This window comes from Mercenaria mercenaria, chromosome 6, assembly GCF_021730395.1.
Source record: "Mercenaria mercenaria strain notata chromosome 6, MADL_Memer_1, whole genome shotgun sequence".
Lineage (NCBI taxonomy): Eukaryota > Metazoa > Mollusca > Bivalvia > Venerida > Veneridae > Mercenaria > Mercenaria mercenaria.
In genome coordinates this window covers 77855241-77877228 of record NC_069366.1, presented here as the reverse complement: position 1 = coordinate 77877228, position 21988 = coordinate 77855241, and the positions used below count along the sequence as shown (strand labels likewise).

The window sequence follows — 21988 nt, the reverse complement described above, 5'->3', positions numbered from 1 at the left end:
ATCTAAGAATGTCGTCATTATTATAATTAAGCTTTAATCTATAGATAATTGAGCAATTTCAAAATGTAATTACGCTTAATTACCAATTAAAATGTTAAAATAAGGTTATTTTCGCGAAAATAAGATTTTTTTTACGAAAATTAGCCATTTTTGTTTAAATTTCTTTATTTTTTAAATTCTTTTTTTAATTTCTTAAATGCTATACTAGTACATGTCTTTATATGAAAAATGAGTTATTTTTATCTCTCAATAACGAAATAATCATCAATTATAAATGATTCTTTTATTAATCCATTACAATGAAGTCTGTTTGTTTTCCAGATTGGAGATTGTCGAAAATTTCCTGTGCGAAGGATAAAAGTTGAGGCTCACAGCTATGTTTAGAACGGAAGCCATGTTGGAAAGGTGTGAGAAGATTGTAACTGTCGAGATGGTGCATGATGTTTGAGACCATGATATGCTCCATTAGTTTGGAAGCTATGCAAGTGAAAGAAATTGATCGATAATTGCTGGCTTTATATTTAGGACCGTTTTTGTATACAGGTGCAACAATAGCAGTTTTCCAGTCCTCTGGAACTATACCAGTTCTCAGTGAGTTCTGGAAGACTTTAGTGAGAAAAGATGTTTCGAGAGAAAGTTCTTTAAGTAATCTTGGCGACAGCTGATCCGGACCATACGCCTTGTTTGGATTTAGATCCTTGAGCATTTTCAAAACACCTTCTACAGTTATATCAATGTCAGACATTTTATTAACTTGCTGAAATTTGTCACTTTCAAAGAGGTTTAATTCACAAAGTTGTTTAAGACTGACTGGTTTAGGTTTTGACAAAACAGATTCAAATTGTTTGTTTAGAATTGTTGCTTTATCATATGGTTTGGTATAAGTTTTACATTCAGAATTTAAAGGTGCTACACCATGATTGTCTGTATTTTTTTATGTTTTACGAAAGAATAAAATTGTTTTTTTACCAGATTCTGAGTCATTAGAAAAGATTACCGATTCTAAATATTCCCAAAGTACATTATTTGTAACACTTTCAACCCCGGAGTATCAGGAGAAATATGTTAGACACACAGTATTCATAAAAGAAATGACAAAATACTTTTTGAAAAAGTAGCTTGATATCTTCTACAAAATAGAAGATGAACAGTCAAAGTACATGTGATATGGGATAAAATGTGCTGTTTAATAAAAATATAACCTGTCATGAAAGTTTCTTCTACTTATTATGAATAGTTTGGTATAATGTATATGTTAAACCAAGGTATATGTGGCATAAAAAAACTATAACAAAAATTCACCCGAGGGCTGGTTTCAAGACTTGACAAGAACCTTAACATTACATAACTGACACCCCATTTGTAAGCCACAGTTCCTGTATTAAATTGTTACGTCTTGTAACGATCTTTCTCCTATATCCACAGTTAACAACATTGTTAAAAATGTCGATTCAAAATATAAATTTTGTGTAGGCAAAGTAATTGTTTAAACATGAATATGAGAAAGGATTTATGTAATGCTTTAATACAATATCATTTTGACTATGTTTTTTTCATCTAGGTATAGTGGTATTTCAAAACAGTTGAAAAAAGAATACAAGTGTCTCAAAACAAAGTTGTCAGGTTTATCTGTGGTTATGATTATAAGAGATCTTTGAAAGTGTCAGATTTTTGCAATTTTGGCTGACTAAATATTGAAAACAGAGTTAAACAATTAAGACTCAATCACAAAATTTTAATAATAATTGTCCAGCTTATTTGCATAATAATTTATCTCTTGTCTATAAGAAACATTCTTATAGTTGTAGACATAGTGTTAACAGCTTTCATGTCCCCCAGGTTGACAGTTTTACGTCTACTTCTTTTTATTATCAAGCTATCAATGACTGGAATAGCCTTCCTTATAACATAAAAAATAAAAACAAGCATTATTTAAAACAAACAGTCAAAAATTGAGCTCATTAAATGTATGAAAAGTGCTGAACAATCAGACTTTATTTTTTATTAGTTGTATGATATAATTTCATTACTGGTGTGCAATATTCCTAGTTTATTCAGTGATATGTATGTCATAACTGAATGTAACTGTGATATTTGTGATCATTGAAACAAACATATTTTAGATTTTAGTCAGGGATATTATATGTAACTCTTGTTTAGATTATCATTCATGCTAGTAATAGTTGTCTTTCTTTGGCCAAAGTTCGCATTTAAAACAGATTGAGACCCCAATGGAAATAAGCAGAAATACTTTATGGGTAATCCTGTGATATGTAAAATGGGTTAGTTTATCATTCTTTGAAATCAATTTGAGATATAACAAATAGCTATTTCTATGATACAATTATAATGTTTGCTTCTAATAGTGTTTGTTCAAGATGTGATATTTGTAGTATTTGTATTCATCACATATATATGTCGCCAATCTGTTCGCCCCTAACTAGCTCATGCTATTATGGTCTCGGTATTTTCTGACAGGGAATGGGTCGGATGACAAAAATTAGATTGTCCAGTTATGGGTTTAATAATAATGGTCTATGATGAGATGTTCATTGCTATCATAATATAATCTGAAAAATATAAAACAACAATTCGTAAATATAAACAAGAAAATAAAGGTGCTTTTGAGAAAAGCGCATTCTTCCACGACTGCCTAATAACCTGAATAGTATGTCTGTCTTTATATACTGTTTGCAGCCTATTGATATCTGTTGGAATTGGAGTTGGAGTAACCGATCTACATCTGTGTATCGGTAATTATGTTCAAGGGCCATAATTTCCGAAGTATCTGGGCCAAAATGGCTAGTTATCGAATTTGGCCGAGGACTTACTGGCAAACACATTTTGTAAAACTTTGGTGAAGATCGGATGAGACAGGAGTAATCAATATGTCTCCCACTCCACTGTATGGTGGGAGACATAATAATGAAACATCATTAGACAGGTTACAGCTTTCAAAAAGGTAAACAAACGAGTATTACAATATGTGTTGTGGCGCATAACTGACCGCTCTCAACACAATAAATCAAAAATCGTAATAATTCAATAAATACATGAAATATCAATACAGTATTTCAGGTACAACAAGCAATATGATTACAAAGTATAAAATAATAATTACATGAATATATGTGGAATATATGCAAAGCTATTTGGTTTTAATTGCACAGTTGTTTCAAAACATTGACCTTTTTGTGTGATCAGCTCGTGATTGGTTGAAATAAGTCGCATGCATAAATATTAGTAAGATAAGTAATTTCTTTTGGACCATATATAAATATTGAAGGATAGGGCAAAGGTACGGAACACCAGACTGGACATTAACGGGTAAAATGAAATAAAACAACCAAAACATTAAAGGATTAACAATTCACGAATAAATCTATCTATATAAGACACACAACTAGTCTAATTGTCTGATACTGTTAAGGATTGTTATAATATAATGATACATTCTTATATCTGTGTGTATATTATCCAAAAGTTGGATCGCCTTTTTATGACAATAAGTCTAAGACTGGACTTCAGAGCCTTGAAAACGAAATTATTTATAGGGAATTCCTATAGCTTTTCATGCGCATCTCTCTGCGCAGCCGACACTTTCTATGGAAAACTGAAGTGAAGTCAACATTTGTTGAAACATGTGACAGACAATCTTAAATATGAGGTATCTTGAATGAAATAACATTTATGATAAGTTTTTATCAGTAATCAAATGTTGATACTGGTTTATGTTATATTGACAAGTATCATGCTGACAGGTATCTTGCCATTTTTGTGGTTGTGTTTTCACGTCGCATTTTAGTACAAAGACATTGTTGTTCATATAATGTAAGACAATTGACTTAGTACTGATAAGACAATATCACCTTTCAGATTATTTAGTATTCAATTGTAGAAAAAAATCAAGAATTTTTAAAACTTTTTTTTAAACTACTAGCAGACATACATGTAATCAATTTGGCAAGGTTTGCGCCTTTTTTCGTCCGAAGAGGTGTTGTATTCTAGCGGTCTTAACAGAAAATTTAGCCTGGTGACCCATACATTTTTAGTCATTTTTATGCTCACAATACAATTATCTATATACAAGAAAAACAGGAAAAAATTCTATGAAAGAGTTTTTTTTTTTTTTTTTTTTTTCAAAATCTAAAAAAATATTCTTCACTATGGGTATTTTTCATTGAAAAAAGTTCACAAAGTGAATATGAAACAATATTTTTTTTAATTTGTACCCATTATTGTAAGGATATTGAAGATATAGTATAACAAATATGATTATGATATAAAATAAGTATATAATAAAATCTGTAAAAAGAATAAACCTTATTGTGCTGTCTTGATGTATATTTTGGTTGGTATTTATAAAAAAGCAGAAAATTATGAAAATGTGTAACATCGCTGGCAGTTTCAGCAACAGTGGGTGTGTTCAAAACAATTTTTCAGAAAAACAAGCCTGGTGACCCATTGTTTTTATTTGTTCATTGTTTTCAGCACAAATTTTCCTATCATATATGAGAATTTGGAAAAATTCTATGAAGAGAAAAAAACTATAGGAATTCTCTTTTATATTATATAGAGAATATGCATGAATTTAACCGTCTTTTATGTGATGATTTTGTGGTAATTAATTGAATATCCCGATATCATCATGGTAAAAGGGTGTTGAAAATACGATCGGCATTAATTCCTTCCTCATAGCCTCTCCTTGTGTCGTAGAAATCCACCGGTGGTAGTGGTGGTAATTCACAGCGATATTAGTGACCGTATTCCCTGCGGAGGTGGTGGTATTCGTGCGATGGTGGTGGCTCTATCTCCAGTGGTTGAGGTGGTGGTGGTGGATACGCTTTACTGCTTTGTGGATATGCATCAGTGGTTTTTACGCCATGCTTCCTTCAAGAAAGTCTTATCACGGTCTCTCTTCTAGAAGATTTTGCTGGCATTGAAGACTTTTTTGCCGAGTACATGTTGTCGGGTCGTTTGTTCACTTGCAAATGAAATAAGTCAAAGCACAGCTAACGTTCCTTCTAGCTCACATCTATATACATATATAATGATCATCTTGTAAAACTTCGGTTGCAAGGTCTGTTTTGAATATTGGTCATCAGTATGTGGAACCCCAGGACAAGACCAAATTTAATACCGAGTGGTTGGGCACAAAAGTCCAGGACATGCAGGACACATATATGAAGACATTTTAAGGAACAAAACCATGATGTCAGTACGCACACAGACGGGTAACGTTCTTTCATCGGCACTTGGGTGAAGGAGGAACTAACGAAAGCCATAGAAATAGTATTTAAGGTTACAAACATCTTTGAGGTCTGACTTTTGACAAGAGTCTCGTCATACGACCCAAATGAAAAGACAGGAGGCAAGCGACTGGCCAGTATGGCGAACAACCGAAGAATTAAAACGCAAGTATATAAATGATTACTACGCGTAGGGTATGTGGCTGGAATATGAACATATCGGAAAAAAAGTCTGGAATGAGAGCCTTAGCAAAACTAATGTTAGATTCGCTTTGGAGTAAGTTTGGACAACGGATCAAAATGCTACATGTAGATATAGTCGACGATCCTTTAGCCTATATCAAGAAGCTTACAAGTGCCAAAGAGGAAGTGACTTTGGCCAGCTATGCATCACATGACTTGGTGGAAATTAGGTTTGATATATAAAGAAGATTTTGTTGACACTAGAGGCAAAACAAGTATCATTAGTGCTGCCTAAACACAATTTGTACTGTTATTTGGACAGGGCATTGTATGCAGACTTAGACGCAGTCATATTCTCTACAAAGAAGATTGAATGGGTACCAGCTTTAGATGATTATCCCGCAGGTCTAAGAGACGAAGTTTCAAGTAACGAAATTACGATGTACGTTAATAACAGAAGGCCAAAAGGACTATGGTTTTCGTCTACAAGAACCAAATGAATCCGAAAAATACATAATTGCAAAATTTGAGGGATTACTATCGGATACAAAAATACATGATATAACTTATATGTCATGAAAGGCATGATATTTAACAATTTCAAACACACAGTAACAGTGAAGGATCCGTTGAAAATATATAGAGACACCTGTGACAACTCAAACACATAATATATTAAATATCAGTTATGTAATTATACTACTATGTGTGAGATTAGCTCCCTACGGCACAAAAGTATACAGTACATATTCAGGGGCGGCACATTCAATCGTCCGTATTGCCCAGGTTGTCCCAAAGCTTGAACGGACAAGTGAAATTTGACCAGAATTTACTATATAACTATTATACGGACAAGTACAAAATAGCAATTGACAAAAACGGACATTCAAGTCAAAATCAGATTTCACCGCCCCTGTCATATGCATGACAACATTTTTACATCTGCCTTAACGCCTCGTTCTTAAAAAAACCTCCTCATCGATATGATGGATTATATAAAGGATAACGAGACGCCTCGTTTGATTTAAAACATTTATTCCTCAGTATGGTGTAGACTGTACCTGTAACTACGACATGCTTCATTATATATAGAAAATATCTTCTCCGAGACCAAGAAGGTTGCTTAATATTTACAATATATAATAAAGATGATGACGTCACACTACATGAAGATAGTCTAACAAGCACATGGACCGATACATGTTATTTCACCATATTATAAATCATACGTTTACTTACGATTGTGAAAAAAATCGTTAAAGTCTACATCGTAGAAAAATAAATATTCACAAAAAAAATGTTATAATAATTGAGATTTCTCTTAGACTTTCGTTATGAAAACTTGTGTGAGGTTTATCACACATCAACAAACGTTGAACATTTCATTTCCTCTCATGAACAGACTCAACCAAACCGAGTCTGCTGTTATTCTTCTTGGTTGTATTCTTTGCTTCCAAAGGATATTTTTACAGATTTTATTATCCATCAATGGCACAGTACCCTTCTAAGTATATTGTGAAGTTTTGAAAATTCAGCCGAAACATATAAATCAGGGCTTACAGTTAAGCACGGGTTTATCTGCGGGTATCTCGGAAAGGATATATTCTGAGTTGTTTCGTATCCGTGGAAGTTCTGTAGTGAATGTAAGAACAAATGTTTTCGTTGTATTAAACCATTTCAAGGGGCCAACATAGTCTTCTTAAAGATAACTGTCCATGCAGGACTCTTGTTGCAGCAACAAGGGATTTTAAACACTGCTGCTATGAAGGTGTTAAGGGAATGGAATAAGATGGTAGATACACTATTTACAAAATAACTAACACAGGTATTTCAGAAGCGACCGTCCATAATATTCTGGCCGACCTTTTGTAATTAAAGAAGGTTCCCCTATTTGTTGACACCAGACCAAAAGTGTTTAAATTGGGCAAAAAACAGCTGACGAAAATGTGATTCCAAGAAATGTTGAGTTGGTCACTGGGGATGAAATTTGGGTAATTTATTTTGAACACCCAGCGACGCATAAATACCAGAGAATTGCCGAGTAAAAGTCAGGCAAGGCCGGCTGTTGAAAAGAAGACCAAAAAAATCATGAAAGGTTTTCATAGCCAGTTCCTTGCGAAGAGGGTATTACCACCACAGACAAGTTCTATGAAAATAAAGTACATGTACTTACAGGTGTCAAAAATTGTATATATATATATAAAAAGAATAAAAATAAAGGTTCTTCAATATTATAAGTTGCGCATCTGCGACAAAATTGGAAAGATGAGCTTATCTGTTCGCAATGTATCCTTATTCCATCGTCGTCGTCGTCCGAAATGAAAATAAATCTTAACTGGGTTAGCTGGGATCAAAATGTAGGTCAGCAGGTAAAACATTGTGAAAACTGTAGAAAACGTAATATCTTGCGTCTCCATTCCTTTTTTGTTATTATACGCTCGAAGGGACGTATTTTGGTGTTCGTCTGACCGTCTGTCTGTCTGTGTGTCCGTCTTAGGGGTCAAAGGTCATATAACTTTGTTTCGAGTGCGATGTGTAACTCTTAAACTGCTTGAAGGATTTAAAAAAAAACTTGGCACAAATGTTCACCACATTGAGACGACGTGCAGAGCACATAGCTAGCTTCAAGGTAAAGGTCACACTTAGAGGTTAAAGGTCACATGACTTTGTTTTGTGTTTATCTTGCTTTGCATTGCGGTGCTCTTGTTTTTATTTGGCAGATTCTTTTTTATTTGTTCACTTACAATATTTTTTATTGAATTACTTCCCTTTTATGTTACTAGAAATAGGTTATTTTGTAACTTTTTTATTATTTGCCGTAGGTAAAAACCGAGACCACTTTTCTTTGGTACAACATGGATGGTACCTGCAAAGTTAAGGTGTATTTTGACACATCTGTACCTGTTAATAATTTTAGTGGACTAAGAGTTTTTCGGGGAATTTCTTTCCTTTGTTGTCATTTTCCTTAGGACTTCAACAGTAAAGTTCTTTAAATTTTGCTCCCATCCTCTGATATTTGACTTTATCAAAACCTTTTGGGGCCTCCGTGGCCGAGTGGTTAAGGTTGCTGACTTCAAATCACTTGCCCCTCATCGATGTGGGTTCGAGTCTCACTCGGGGCGTTGAATTCTTCATGTGAGAAAGCCATCCAGCTGGCTTACGGAAGGTCGGTGGTTCTACCCAGGTGCCCGCTCGTGATGAAATAATGCACGGAGGGGCACCTGGAGTCTTCCTCCACCATTAAAGCTGGAAAGTCGCCATATGACCTATCATGTGTCGGTGCGACGTTAAATCAAAATATATATATATATATATATATATATATATAAAAAAAATTCTATGTTAAAACTGAGGGACATAACTCTGTCAAAATTCAAATCACAGTTATGAGGATTGTTTTTCCTGGTGTAGACTTCGACAGTAAATAACTATTTTAAGTTTAAAGTCAATAGCTATGATAGTAACAGAGACATTTGACTTTATCAAAAACTTTAACCAAAAATTCTAATTTAAAAGGGGGCATTATTCTGTCAAAATTCAAATCAGAGTTATAGGGATTGTTTCTCCCGGTGTAGACTTTGATAGTAAATAAGTATTTTAAGTTTCAGATCAATAGCTTTGGTAGTAACAGATATATTTGATTTTATCAAGAACTTTAACCAAAAATTCTAAGTTAAAAAGGGGCATAATTCTGTCAAAATTCAAATCAGAGTTATAGGGATTATTTTTTCTCCTAGTATAGACGTTTATAGTAAATAAGTATTTTAAGTTTCAAGTCAATAGCTTTGATAGTAACAGAGATATTTGACTTTATCAAAAATTTTAACCAAAAATTCTAAGTTAAAAAGGGCATAATTCTATCAAAATTCAAATCAGAGTAACTGAGATTGTTTCTCCCGGTGTAGACTTCGATAGTAAATAATTATTTTAAGTTTCAAGTCAATAGCTTTGATAGTAACAGAGATATTTGACTTTATCAAAAACTTTAACCATAAATTCTAAGTTACAAGGGGCATAATTCTATTAAAAAATTCAATCAGAGTTATGGGGATTATTTTTCCTGGTGTAGACTTCGATAATAAATAACTATTATAAGTTTCAAGTCAGTAGCTTTGATAGTAACAGAGATATTTGACTTTATCAAAAACTATAACCAAAAATGCTAAATTAGAAAGGGGCATAATTCTGTAAAAATTCAATCAGAGTTATGGGGATTGTTCTTCCTTGTGTAGACTTTGATAGTAAATAAGTATTTTAAGTTTCAAGTCAGTAGCTTTGACAGTAACAGAGATATTTGACTTTATCAAACATTTTAACCAACAGAGACGCCGACGCCGACGCCAGAGCGAATGCAATAGCTCTACTTTTTCTTCGAAAAGTCGAGCTAAAAACAGGCACATCCAAATTTTATATCACCTACCGCATAGTGATGATATAATAACTCAAACCGTATTGCCGTTATAAACTCTTTTTCTTATCGCGCATAATATAATTAGACTATGTTGAGACGGTCCCCTTGAAAAATCTATCGTCTTAGGTGTCCACAGTCCACGTAGACTTAATCCGTTAATGTCTACATGTCAGGGCAAGTAACAACAATAACAATGTAGAGATTTACCCTAAGCCTTCTTTACGCAAGGGAAACAATCTAATTATATAGTGAAATTGTTGAGTGAACACCGTTTCTTAATCCTAATCCTGCCCATGTTATATCAGTGCAAAGGAAAAGTAACCTATCTATGATAAATGCCATGTATAATTACACAGTTATGCATCTAACAGTCTTGAAATTGATTTCTTCAATTTTCTCATATTCCTAGATATTTTTCCCGTACTTTGACGCATATGGATGGGTAGTTGAGATTGTTCTCTTTCCAGCAGTAGCCTTTTCAACATATTTCACCTTGTGAAATTCTGTGGGTTTTGACTTTTTTAAAAAAATCGTCTGTTTGTTGACAAATTTCACCACAAAAAATGTCCTACTTTCCCCAGGGCAATCAATTATTTGATCTTTACATAGTTTTGTATTCAGGTTGCTAATCCATGTGGCAAATATGCATGCTTTTTTCATGGTTAGAGGTAAAAAGTGGGTAGTTTGGATGAGGTACTAGGTCAATTGTCACCTAAGCCTATCATAAAGTCTTTGCGGAGTTGTCTCCATTTTTTCCAAATATTTCATCCGGAATCATTTTTTACAGCTCAAATAACTCTTTTTCAGGAAATGATATTTTAATAATTTTTTCAGTCCTTGTATTCTGATGCAGTTAACTTCACATACATATAATATAGATAGCTCCTACTTGAAGTTTGTATTTTCAGTTACAATGCCTAAACAATGTTAGTGTTTGTATTTTATACGCATTTGACTTATAAACGTATTACAAAGATTTCGAAAACGTATCAAAATGTATATAAAAAAAATATAAATACGTTAGTGTAAATATTTAGAATCTAGTTGAACAATAAATGGAAGACAGAAATATGTTATGTCAAAATAAGCTCCATGTATTCGAATTCGTATTACAATGTTCATAATTTTCAAACGAAATATATAAAGCTTGAAGTTGAATATTTTATCATATGTGTCGTTTAAAATTATCAGTGGTGTCAAACGAATAAAATGTATACAGCTTCACAGTGATGAGAGAATTACCTTACGAAAACATAAATCTGAGATCAATAAATCAAACTGCACTTTTAACAAGGACAATAAAATCAAAACAATATTTAATAAATCTACAATCAAACTTATCATAGGAATTTTTAAAATCCTATGAAAAACAAAGCAGTAAATATATCGCAAGATGTCAATGTTGTGTCGATAAAAGCCATAGGACGATAAAAAGACCTGAATTAAAATAATCGTTACATACATAATTCTATCGTCAACATTGTCAATTTTATATGCATAACCTTAAAAGTCTACCATAGAAATCAGATTCTGTATGTCTAACACGTGACTTACATATAGCCCATTGTAATCAAGGATCAAATCCTTTACTGCTATCTTGTAAATAATACAAGATCCTTGTAATAAACAGATAACTTATGTCTTGCAATATAAAAAAAAGTCTAGCATCAAGAAAATGTTAAAACGCAAAATTTGCAGAAACTTAAACAATAACAGGATCAAAATTAAAAGTACACATCTAACATAAATTAAAATTAAGGCATATCTTAAATTTTAATTATCTGTAATAAAATTTCAAAAGTGTAATGCTTGAATATTAAGGGTATTCAGGCAAAAATTGAAGTTTTGTGATTATTATGTAGAATGCCATTTCTAGTTCTGGTAGATCTTATTGCAACAATATCTATTATACGCATTTAGCATTGTTAGGCAAGGGTGTTGGCTGACAAGTTTATGTTAAGACTAGAATGTGCAATTACTTAGTATACATATTCAAATGAAGCAATGGTAATAACGTGGAGATATTGCAGTGTTGTTGTTGTTGTTGTTTTTTCGTGTTATAAGATTTGCAGAATGGTGCACGATCTGGTAAAAAGAAGAAATATGTATACATATTCAACTGCTAGATATTTGTTACAACATAACTTAAGTGTAGATTAAAATGTAAAATGGAGTTGAGCTTTGTGTCTTGTATATCACACCCTGTAATTAGAAAGCTTTAATTGATACTCTCTTCTCTGTCAATATGGACCACAAGTTTTCAACAAAATAAATAACATAGATACCATCGTTTGAGCATTATATAAACAGAGAGAGAGAGAGAGAGAGAGAGAGAGAGAGAGAGAGAGAGAGAGATTTCCCCTCTAATCTTAACGTAAACCATGTACCTAACAGCATGCTACAGTATTTTCAGCTCATCAGATTTTTTGAAAAATTAATGACGAGTTATTGTCATCACTTGATCGGCGTCAGTGTTGGCGTTGCCAGGTTAAGTTTTAGGTTTAGGTCAGCTGTTCACATAAACTACCAAAGCTATTGCTTTGAAACATTCAACACTTATTCACCATCATAAGCTGATTCTGTACAGCAAAAAAAAACAACAACAAGAATTATGGCCCCTTTTAGATTAGAAAATATCAGATTTGTTGGTTAAGTTTTGCATTTAGGTCAACATTTCTTCTTAATGGTCAAAGCTAGTGCGTAAAGCTTGGAGCGGTTGTTTGCCATTTAAAGCTGATATTGCACAGCAAGCACTCTACATTGCTTTTTACAGTACAGGAATTATGGACACTTTTGGACATAGAAATTCATGGTTAGAACATTATTTCTATTATACAGAGACAAACAAAATCAGATGAAAGTCTGCACCCGCATGGCGGTGCTCTTGTTTAATTTAGACATTGGATCATGAAAGAAAGCTTACGGAGTGAACGGTATAAAATTGTACTTTGAGATTCAGATATATAAATGCCTAGGCTAGTTACTAGTCTAATAAAACGTTTATTTTATTATATTTATTTTCAGGCAACGAATTTTTATTCTGTAAAATACTACCTGTTGCATATGCGGCAGTAAGAGAAACGAACCATATCGTAACTATGAATGGAAATGATTTAACACAAATCTGAAAAGAGACTATAACTGGCAAATGTAAAAGACATGCATTTACATCATTTAACTTTCTGAAATATAAAAGAAGTAAAGAAATGTTGATATAGTATGCTTTATAATGGTTTACTATTACAGAAATCCGCTTGTATGGAGAGATAATCACATGAATTTCCGCGGGTTTAACGCCGTTTTTCAACAGTATTTCAGTCATGTAACGGCGGGCAGTTAACCTAACCAGTGTTCCTGGATTCTGTACAAACCTGCTCTTTGCAAGTAACTGCCAACTTCCCCACATGAATCAGAGATGGAGGACTAATGATTTTAGACACAATGTCGTTTATCAAATAGTCACGGAGAACAAACGCCCAGCCCGAGGATCGAACTCACGACCCCGCGATCCGTAGACAGACACTCTACCTACTGAGCTAAGCGGGTGGATGTCTACCAACTGCCATTTGTTTTACGAAATTGCAGGTAAACATATGTTTTTAGTTTTACAGTGGTAGAATGAACAGAACTAGACCAGGGGCCGTATTCATAAAGCATCTTAAGTATAAGTTTTGACTTAAGTTTAAGATTTTACTTAAGTTTGTGGTGATTTCAACATAAGTCTAAGTAAAAACTTAAGTTCTAGTCATAAAACAGCTAAAACTTAAGATACGTAAGAAATGACTTAAGTCAGAAAATAAAATAGCGTGGTGAGTACGATTAAAGTGTTGTTTTCAGATAAAAGCACTTTAAACATAATTGTGCATGTTGTATCTGTCTGAAATTAATGTTGTTTTTTTAATGTTTTCGTCCACAATAAAAATCAAGAATTACTTATTAAGTTGTTTTATGAATAACAAATATACTTAAGTAAAATAAATTTCTAACCTAAGTAATACATGTAATTAAGTAAATAATCAATTTCTTATACTTATACTTAAGATGCTTTATGAATACGGCCCCTGAGATTGCTATTTACAGGAGGTTACAGGAGGTTAGCTTCCCAAACAAGGTAAGTACTGAATGTCGTATACATTTATTTTATGTAAAGAAAAATGGACTTGTAGAATAGAATCATTTATATATAAAGTGTCTTTTACTAGTGAACTGTTAATAACACGAATATTGATAATCATACAAGACTGACGTAAGTTATATTGAGTGTTATGTACGTGATTGTTGTTAGTATTAATTAGTATTCTAACACGACCTGCAAATAACCTACATACATGTGTAGAGCAAAATTTATCTCGGGTTATTCTAATATAAACCACTCGCGTGCAATGACGTCATCCGATCCAGGTACGAAGCACGGTCGTAAAAAGTAGTTACCATTTTTCTAACACCTTTGATACTAGTATGTCGTGTTAGAATTAAAATTATAAATTCCTAAGTGTGATTTATCGTAGAATAATCCTAGTTTTTCGTTCTTATGCGAATCAATATATCACTCAGACCTATTGCCTTCGTGATATATTCTTACGCATAAGAACTCAAAACTCGGGTTATTCTACGATAAACCACGTTTGGGAACTTATTATTTCTTAATTTATTAACAGTCATGCAATGATATAGTGATGGTTTCATAGTGATAATGTTTACTGGCCAGAAAAAAATAATGATGAGAAAAAATAATGAAGATAAAGTATAAACTTGCAGAATTGGTTTTACTTATTTAGGACATGCTCTATCGCTGTATTCTGAAATAAGCCATGGTCTACAATGGCGCCAAAAGTCCAAAGTTACATACATTACTATACTAATGGATATGAACTTAACGAGCAATAGTTATTAATCCTATCAATATTCCAGCAGAAGAATCAGTTTTTTTAAATTATATGCATGTAAAAAATAATTAAAAGCAAGTAATGACAGGAATATCACAGGAAATTGCATAGCATTTTGAACTGTTTCATTTTTAACCTCCAATCACCAGACAAAATGTGTTTACCTACATTATCAATCCTTATGTATATATAGAGCGTACTCAGTAACAAGAGCTGTCTAATGACACCTGCTCGACTATTAAAAGCCCTTTCGCCTAGTATTAGACAAAATACAAACAGGATACTTTTGCCACAATGTAAGCCAGAGTTATGGTACTTTCCATCTGAGGTTATCCCATAAAACCAAAGTGTGTGGAGAATCTGAAAATATTTGGTCACGCAATTCACGAGAATATGCTTGCTTGCCAAACACCAGAAAATAAATCTATGTTTAAAAGGGGCATACTTCTGCCATATTACATCATCTCATGTTTGGCCTAGCTAGAAGCTGGGCAAAGTTTTGACATAACAGTACAACACTTGAGTTATGCTTCTTTCAATGTCAGCTTATGATACCAAATACATAATATTATGTGAAGTTTGAGGACCTGGGACTTTAGGCTAGTAGTTTTAGAAGAAAAATAAACTGTTTACCGTATAAAAATTTCATGATGCAAATGCCGAGGCAGACGATACTTTTAGTCATGTATATATGATAAACCGCAGGTAATGATGTAACAACATTTATCTAGATAACTTAGAATACTTCCCCCATTAATAATAATATGTTTATTTACGGCTGTGATAACTTTCATCAAAATTACATCGCAGTGAAAAACTGTTATTATCAGAACAGATTTTCTCATAGACTTCCATAAAAAATCTTGTCAGAGGTCCAAATGTTTCATATTAGTCTTGCAAAAATCAAGCACACGGCCCTATCTTTTTTGCCGAATTTTATAAGTATATTTTGAGGTTTGGAAAGTCAGGGTTTAACTAAATCCAACATTTATTTCTTATCCGACCATGCAAAACTGCCCTCAGTGTAATATATTAAATTCCATTCTGTAGTGTTAAAGACATTGTCATTAATGTAAACTACATAATAGTAACAATCTAGGAACACAAAAGGGTAATAAGTCTAAAATAGTTCAAGTCCATATATTGCAATTTAAAATTGGCAATGCCTTTGGTAACCACACACAGCATGTGCCTACATTTCATACCCAAACGTTACCAATGGGAATGTAAAGTATTCTTAATTTAATTTACCAACCGAAAAATACTTCGCCTTAATAATACATTAATTACATCATTAAACTATTAACAACATTTCAACATTTAACAAATCTGTCATTAAGCAAAACATGCAAAGACATATACAAGTTACTAGTTTTATTCCCTTTTGAACAGTAAAAATGTGTTGAGTATTTGTCTAATGTATTTCAAGATTGTGACGCTTCTAAACTGTAGGAATGATAAGTTTGTCTCTTCTATTCTGTGTAACACATATCTTTTCAAGAATACAAGTCGTAATCAATGGTTATTTCTCTGATACTCAGCGGAAAAGAGAGGTCAAGATACGTATGAGAATGGTTCGAAGCAGCAAGTATATAAAACAACGGGCTCAGAACCAGCTTTAAACAGTTTTCCTTAAAAGGCCTTCATTAACCAATGAAGCGTCATACAGGCTTTTCAACCCTGTCTTTTGATCAACCATAACTCTCGTACAAGGACGTAAATGACAATATGGAAAATAGGCACGGAAATGGCGATAACATAATTTAGTCTTTTAAGGAGGTAGGTTACCTTTATATTTGTATGTGCGCATGTCCAACCGGAAGCTAACGTGACGATTTACGACGACGTTTACGACAAACTAAATGCGTTTGTATATTCATTCTTCTGAAAACAAATCATAGACCTGTCTTCGATCTGACGCTTTATGGTTTAATAATGCAGAAATAATGAATAAATTGCCGCAGAAACGCTTCAAAACAATGTTGCCTTAAAATGACGTCACTGACGTCATGACGTTACGTGTCAGTTACCGCGCAAAATAAATAGCTTTTATCTTGAAAGTACGTAATTCTGTGCATTTTCTTTATTCAAACTATTTTCAAATAACCATTATTTGCTGAAATATTTTTATGAGTCTTTTGCTCTGAATAAAAATCAATATTTTGCTTCTTTTATGTAGTTATATTGAAATGTTATGCGGAATGTAAGAAAATGGATGATGGTAACCAATGTTATTTGGAATATAGTTGGGTGAGAAGTTACTTGTTACGGCCATTTTCAAATAAAAAATCTAGCTGTTTGATTTGTAATACCTATTTTTCAGGTTCCGTTGATAATTTGTTACTTATATACTAAAACTAAGATCTAAAATTGTTCAAATTTCAGTAGAAAATTGTGGTATCTTGAATTGAATTGATGTTACCATGGAAACGAAGCCCGTGACCTATGTATCTAAATGTAAAATTCAAAAGCGTTGACACTAGTCTATTTAAGAAACACAGCTTCGGCTTTTTATTTTCATTTCAACAATATCCATGAGAATAATAGTAGCATGCTGAACGATTTTTCCATGAAAAATGCCAGACGAGGGGTACTGCTGTAAGTATTCTAAGCTTAGAAATTTGTTTGAATAAATGCAGATAACACGAAAATATAACTTACGTTAGAAATAATATGTTTTAAAGCTACATCAAGTAGAAAGATAATCTTATTCAATATTATTTTATAAGAAATTACGAAAAAAAGCAAGATATAAGCCATTTTAAACATCTCTGTTGCCATGGTTACTTTAAACTTTAAGAAAAATAGGGTACCATGTATAGTGCTTGGTATTTTGCTAATAATATTACCCAAATATGCCATGTTGGTCATTAACAGAATGGCACTGAAGTCGTCGAAAACCCCTATTTTTATACATAGTTGTTTAAAAATGAGAGAAAATGCGTTACCATGGAAACACGAGCCCCGCGACATGTACATTTTAAGCTTATATTAGAAAGCTAAAGTGCATACTAGTAAAATTATAGATTATGCTGACTTCTACGGATATCAATGAAACTAAAATACACTGAAAAGTGTTAAATATCCGTATTTTCCTTCTTCTTTCAATATGAAATACTTTTGGAGGGTCATGTTCTTCAAACCTGGATAAAAAATGAACTTGAAGGGACAGAGACAAACGAAACTGAGATTTTAGCAGTTAAAACTTCATATTACACGAAATACAAAAAGATGCTGCGGTTCAACTAATTTGAATTTACCCTTGTAACAAGGTCACCTACCTCCTTAAAGTATTTCTATGTGAATTTACTGTGTTTACAAACATCTTATAACAGTAGCTGGTCCTACAGTCTCAACATATTTGAACACTCTACAAACACACATACATGTTAAATGCTATGTATTTCATTGCAACAAATGTTTGATTTGAGATCCGTTATAATATTTAATCATTCTAAAATGCTTAAACAAAGACGGAAACTTTGTAATAATAGTTCAGTTTCTTCCGTTTGTACAATAGATCTTTATGATGCACTTCTTCTATCGCCGCTTAAGATTCACCTTTATATAATTGCTATTTGAGCTCCATGAAGATACTATGGAATTTGAATATTAAACTTACTTTTTTGTAATTTTAAGCAGGAAACGATACTCAGCCGAAGCAATAACTCATACAACAAAAGAATCAAGCGTAGCAATCCTCTTTTTCTCAGGATTATTTTCACCTTTTCTGATAAGGCACAACCATTTATGCCTATATGCTCCACCTAAGTGTAACGTAGTTCCATACAAAATGAAAACGTTTTCCGATATCCAACTGCACAGTCTCCTTGAATTTACCTCGTTTATTGATGTGTGCAGTGCTGAGCTGATGAAGCTTGCATTTCCCTCGCAGCTTTACGCGGAATCTAACTTAAGAAAATAACATGTTTAAACGTTTCTAGAGGGAGAAACTTCTTTGTCTTTACGACGGTTAACTGAGTTTTAAGATCATACAGCCGAGGGGCTCAATACAAGTACGTGTCACGAAAGAAGAGAACAATTTTGGAATGCTTTCCGAGTTCTAACGATTAATATTTCTATTGCACTGTACCCAAATATGAGGAATAATAAGCGGTGATCAGCTTAAAAAATGTTATATACGTGCTCATTTACAACATTTTTATACTCCACTGTGCTCACTGCTGTGTCACCTATTATTAATGGGTAAAACTAAGAATTTTACAAAGTACACGTCTCTATAACATATTGTTATTTTGAAATCAGATCACTTTTCGCATTTTGAAATTCTCAATATCTTATTGATTCTTTGTATTTGCCTAACATTTGCGGATATCCCTGTAGCTTAGTCTGTTAAACAGTAAGCGGTAACTGATGTCCGAACTCGAGTTTTGGTTTAGCTGCATACATTTCAAACCCAAATTAAATGCGCTTTTCTCTTTTAAGAGGCATATTGTGTGCCTGTGTGGTTCAGCTGCTCCTTCGGCGGCACAGTATCGGCGACGTATTCTGAGGCATCGAGTTCGACTTCCGGTCTTTATATACTTACAAATTCACTGTGTGACAAATTTATCTTTCTATGACTCGAACCTTAAAACTTTTACACAAATGACTCATTTTCGTCTGGCTTTCTCCCGGCATCATCTAAATACAGCCATGAACGTTTGTACTGAAAGTGTTCCTAAAATGCAAAGCACGTCAACTGTCAATATTTGTGTTCAGTAAAATCACAGTTATTGCTTAGTTGTTGTCTTACGAAGAAAAACTAATGAATTTGTGTAAGTGAGCATGTACACATTGACCGCATACATACGTTGCAAAACAACGGTTTAGTTGTATATACCTCAAACACCATTTTGTACAATAACTCTTTTTAAAATGACTACATGGTGTTAAAACGTTCGTGCAAAAAATTTACAGCTTGTATTTTTATTCACTTTCAAACAGACTGTAACATTTTACACATTAATTACCAGAAGGACCACTTTTACTTTTTATGACATATTTTAGGCGATCTAGTTTAGACTATATTAGATTTGAATGTTGAAATGGTGCACTAGACCATGCGTAATGAAGTGCATCCAATCTTACGGGTACAGTCCCTTCATAAATGTCGTTGTAATCCCAGAGATTTTTATAGTATTTATATCGGGAGTTTTCTGTTGTTCCGTAACCAGTCCTGGGTTTATTCAGCGCTATGAAGGGAGGGTCACATCCTGCTATAAGACAGTTTCTTTGAGATACAGTGCGTGTCGACCTTGTGTCACTTTACTTAAGATATATTTTTACATAATAATCTGATATAAGGGTTTTTTTCTGCAGGTAATATATGCACTCTTGCTTAGTCGTAAGCTCTCATGGCACCCTACGCCATAGATTGTACACTGTTCTTAACTCTACTGACTATTGCAACGCGCCTTTCTTGGGAGTCACAAACTATATCATTCTGCTTCTTCTACTACTGAATAAATAGTTAAAGTCAAATCTGAGAAGATGAAATTTTCCAATTCGCTTGCTATGAGCTTTGCATGCTTACGAGGAATCGCTAATCTTTTACGGGTATGTGTTTCATTCAAGTACGGGCCATATGTCCGCTTAAATGCTAAATGTTTTGTTATTTGGGGAAGATAACGCCATAGAAATACATTTAATACCGACATCATTCTCAGTCCCTTTCATTTCTTTAGCCACACTCCTTGTTGATTTACCATGTTTATTTTTGGATGACTAATTTAATCTCCTTAATCCCATTACTTATACCTTTTGGACGACCACTGCATCCGCCAAAACACTTCTTTCGTCATCTAGCTTTCCAGCCGATATTTACGTTTGGAGTTTTCTATTATAGATATCCTTGTTCAAACAAAGAGACTACTCTCACTCTTATTTATATTTTGATAGTTTCTTTCTTGGCCACCCTCTTTGATAAAACGACGGGCATACTCTTTGTTTTAGAAGGGATAGTTATTAACCACAGGAAGATATCGTTTAAATTCTTGGAATCTTATGACAAACTTTGTGCACGAACCCTTGTAACACTCTATAAATTATTTCTTTTATTCATCAAGCATTATCGCATGAACAGAGGATAATTATAGGGTCAAATAACACATATACTGTAAACTAGGAGGTCTTGGGTTCGAGCCCCACTGGGGTCACGACCATGTCTTCTCATATGACACCAGTATTGGTTTTTCCAGAAAACGGACTAAAGAGTTGTTCAAAAAAGTTTGAAGTTTTCATCACAATCCAGCTAAAATAAATTAGTATAACTAAAGCTCTTGCAAGAATAATTGAGAGAACAGTAATTTGACAACGACAACCACAACCATTCAGCCACATAGGACTCAGATGCAGATGAGAGATAGGTGTTTATTAGGTCTCTTTGAATCTGATATAAGGTGATATATATTTTTTAAAAGAAATTGTTTAGCTCTTGCACTTTTGTGTTTATATCAACTTTCAGAATTTTACTGATTAGGTCTTAATCTATTTTTAGAATGTGGTCAAGATTAGCACAAGCCTCTCAGTTTTTACCTTGTAAAATTTGAACTCCTGCAGATGTATTTATGTATAATGACCTTAGTATGTAGCATCATCTAATTGGCCTCTACCATGATTGTTCAAATTATCCCCCTAGGGTCCAATATGGCCCCGCCCTGGGGGTCACATATTCTATATAGACTAGTATAGGGAAAAGTTCTTGTCTTAAAACCAGAAGGCCTAGGACTTTGATATTGGATATGTAGCATCATCCAGCTGGCCTCTACGAAAATTATTCAAATTATATCACTTGGGTCAAATATGGCACCGCCCTGGGGTCAATGAGTTATATTTACTTATATAGGGAAAAACTTTGAAATTTTTTTTTCCAAAACCAGAGGGCTTAGGGCCTCGAAAACTTGTATGAGCATAATCTAGTGGTACTCTATCATGATTGTTGAAGTTATTTCTGCAGTTTTTCCTTTCGGTTGCCATAGCAAAGGAATTCTTATCATTGAACAATCTGAAGACCATCAAAGGAACGTTCCTGTGAAGTTTCATCAAAATTGACCTGATAGTTTAGGAGAAGATGTTGTTTAAAGAAAAATGTTGACGCATGACGCACGAAGAACGAAGAACGACGCACGACGAACAATCACTGGCCATTATAGCTCACCCTTAGCACTTCGTGCTCAGATGAGTTAATATGTCATCCATCGAACTATTTTACCAAAAAAAAAAAAAGACAACTGCAAATTGACTGCACTTACTACACT

The 21988-nt window shown here is 33.4% G+C and overlaps 1 protein-coding gene across 1 annotated transcript; it reads right to left on the bottom strand.

Annotated features, from left to right (window-relative positions):
* Positions 1–286: 286 nt before the first annotated feature.
* Positions 287–745, bottom strand: LOC128558090 (uncharacterized). Its single transcript, XM_053546915.1, has one exon. The coding sequence runs from the start codon at positions 743–745 to the stop codon at positions 287–289; it is 459 nt and encodes a 152-aa protein (XP_053402890.1).
* Positions 746–21988: the final 21243 nt, after the last annotated feature.

Excerpts from the sequence above, each read along its gene's own strand:
- LOC128558090 (XM_053546915.1), bottom strand. The coding sequence starts at position 745 with ATGTCTGACATTGATATAACTGTAGAAGGTGTTTTGAAAATGCTCAAG.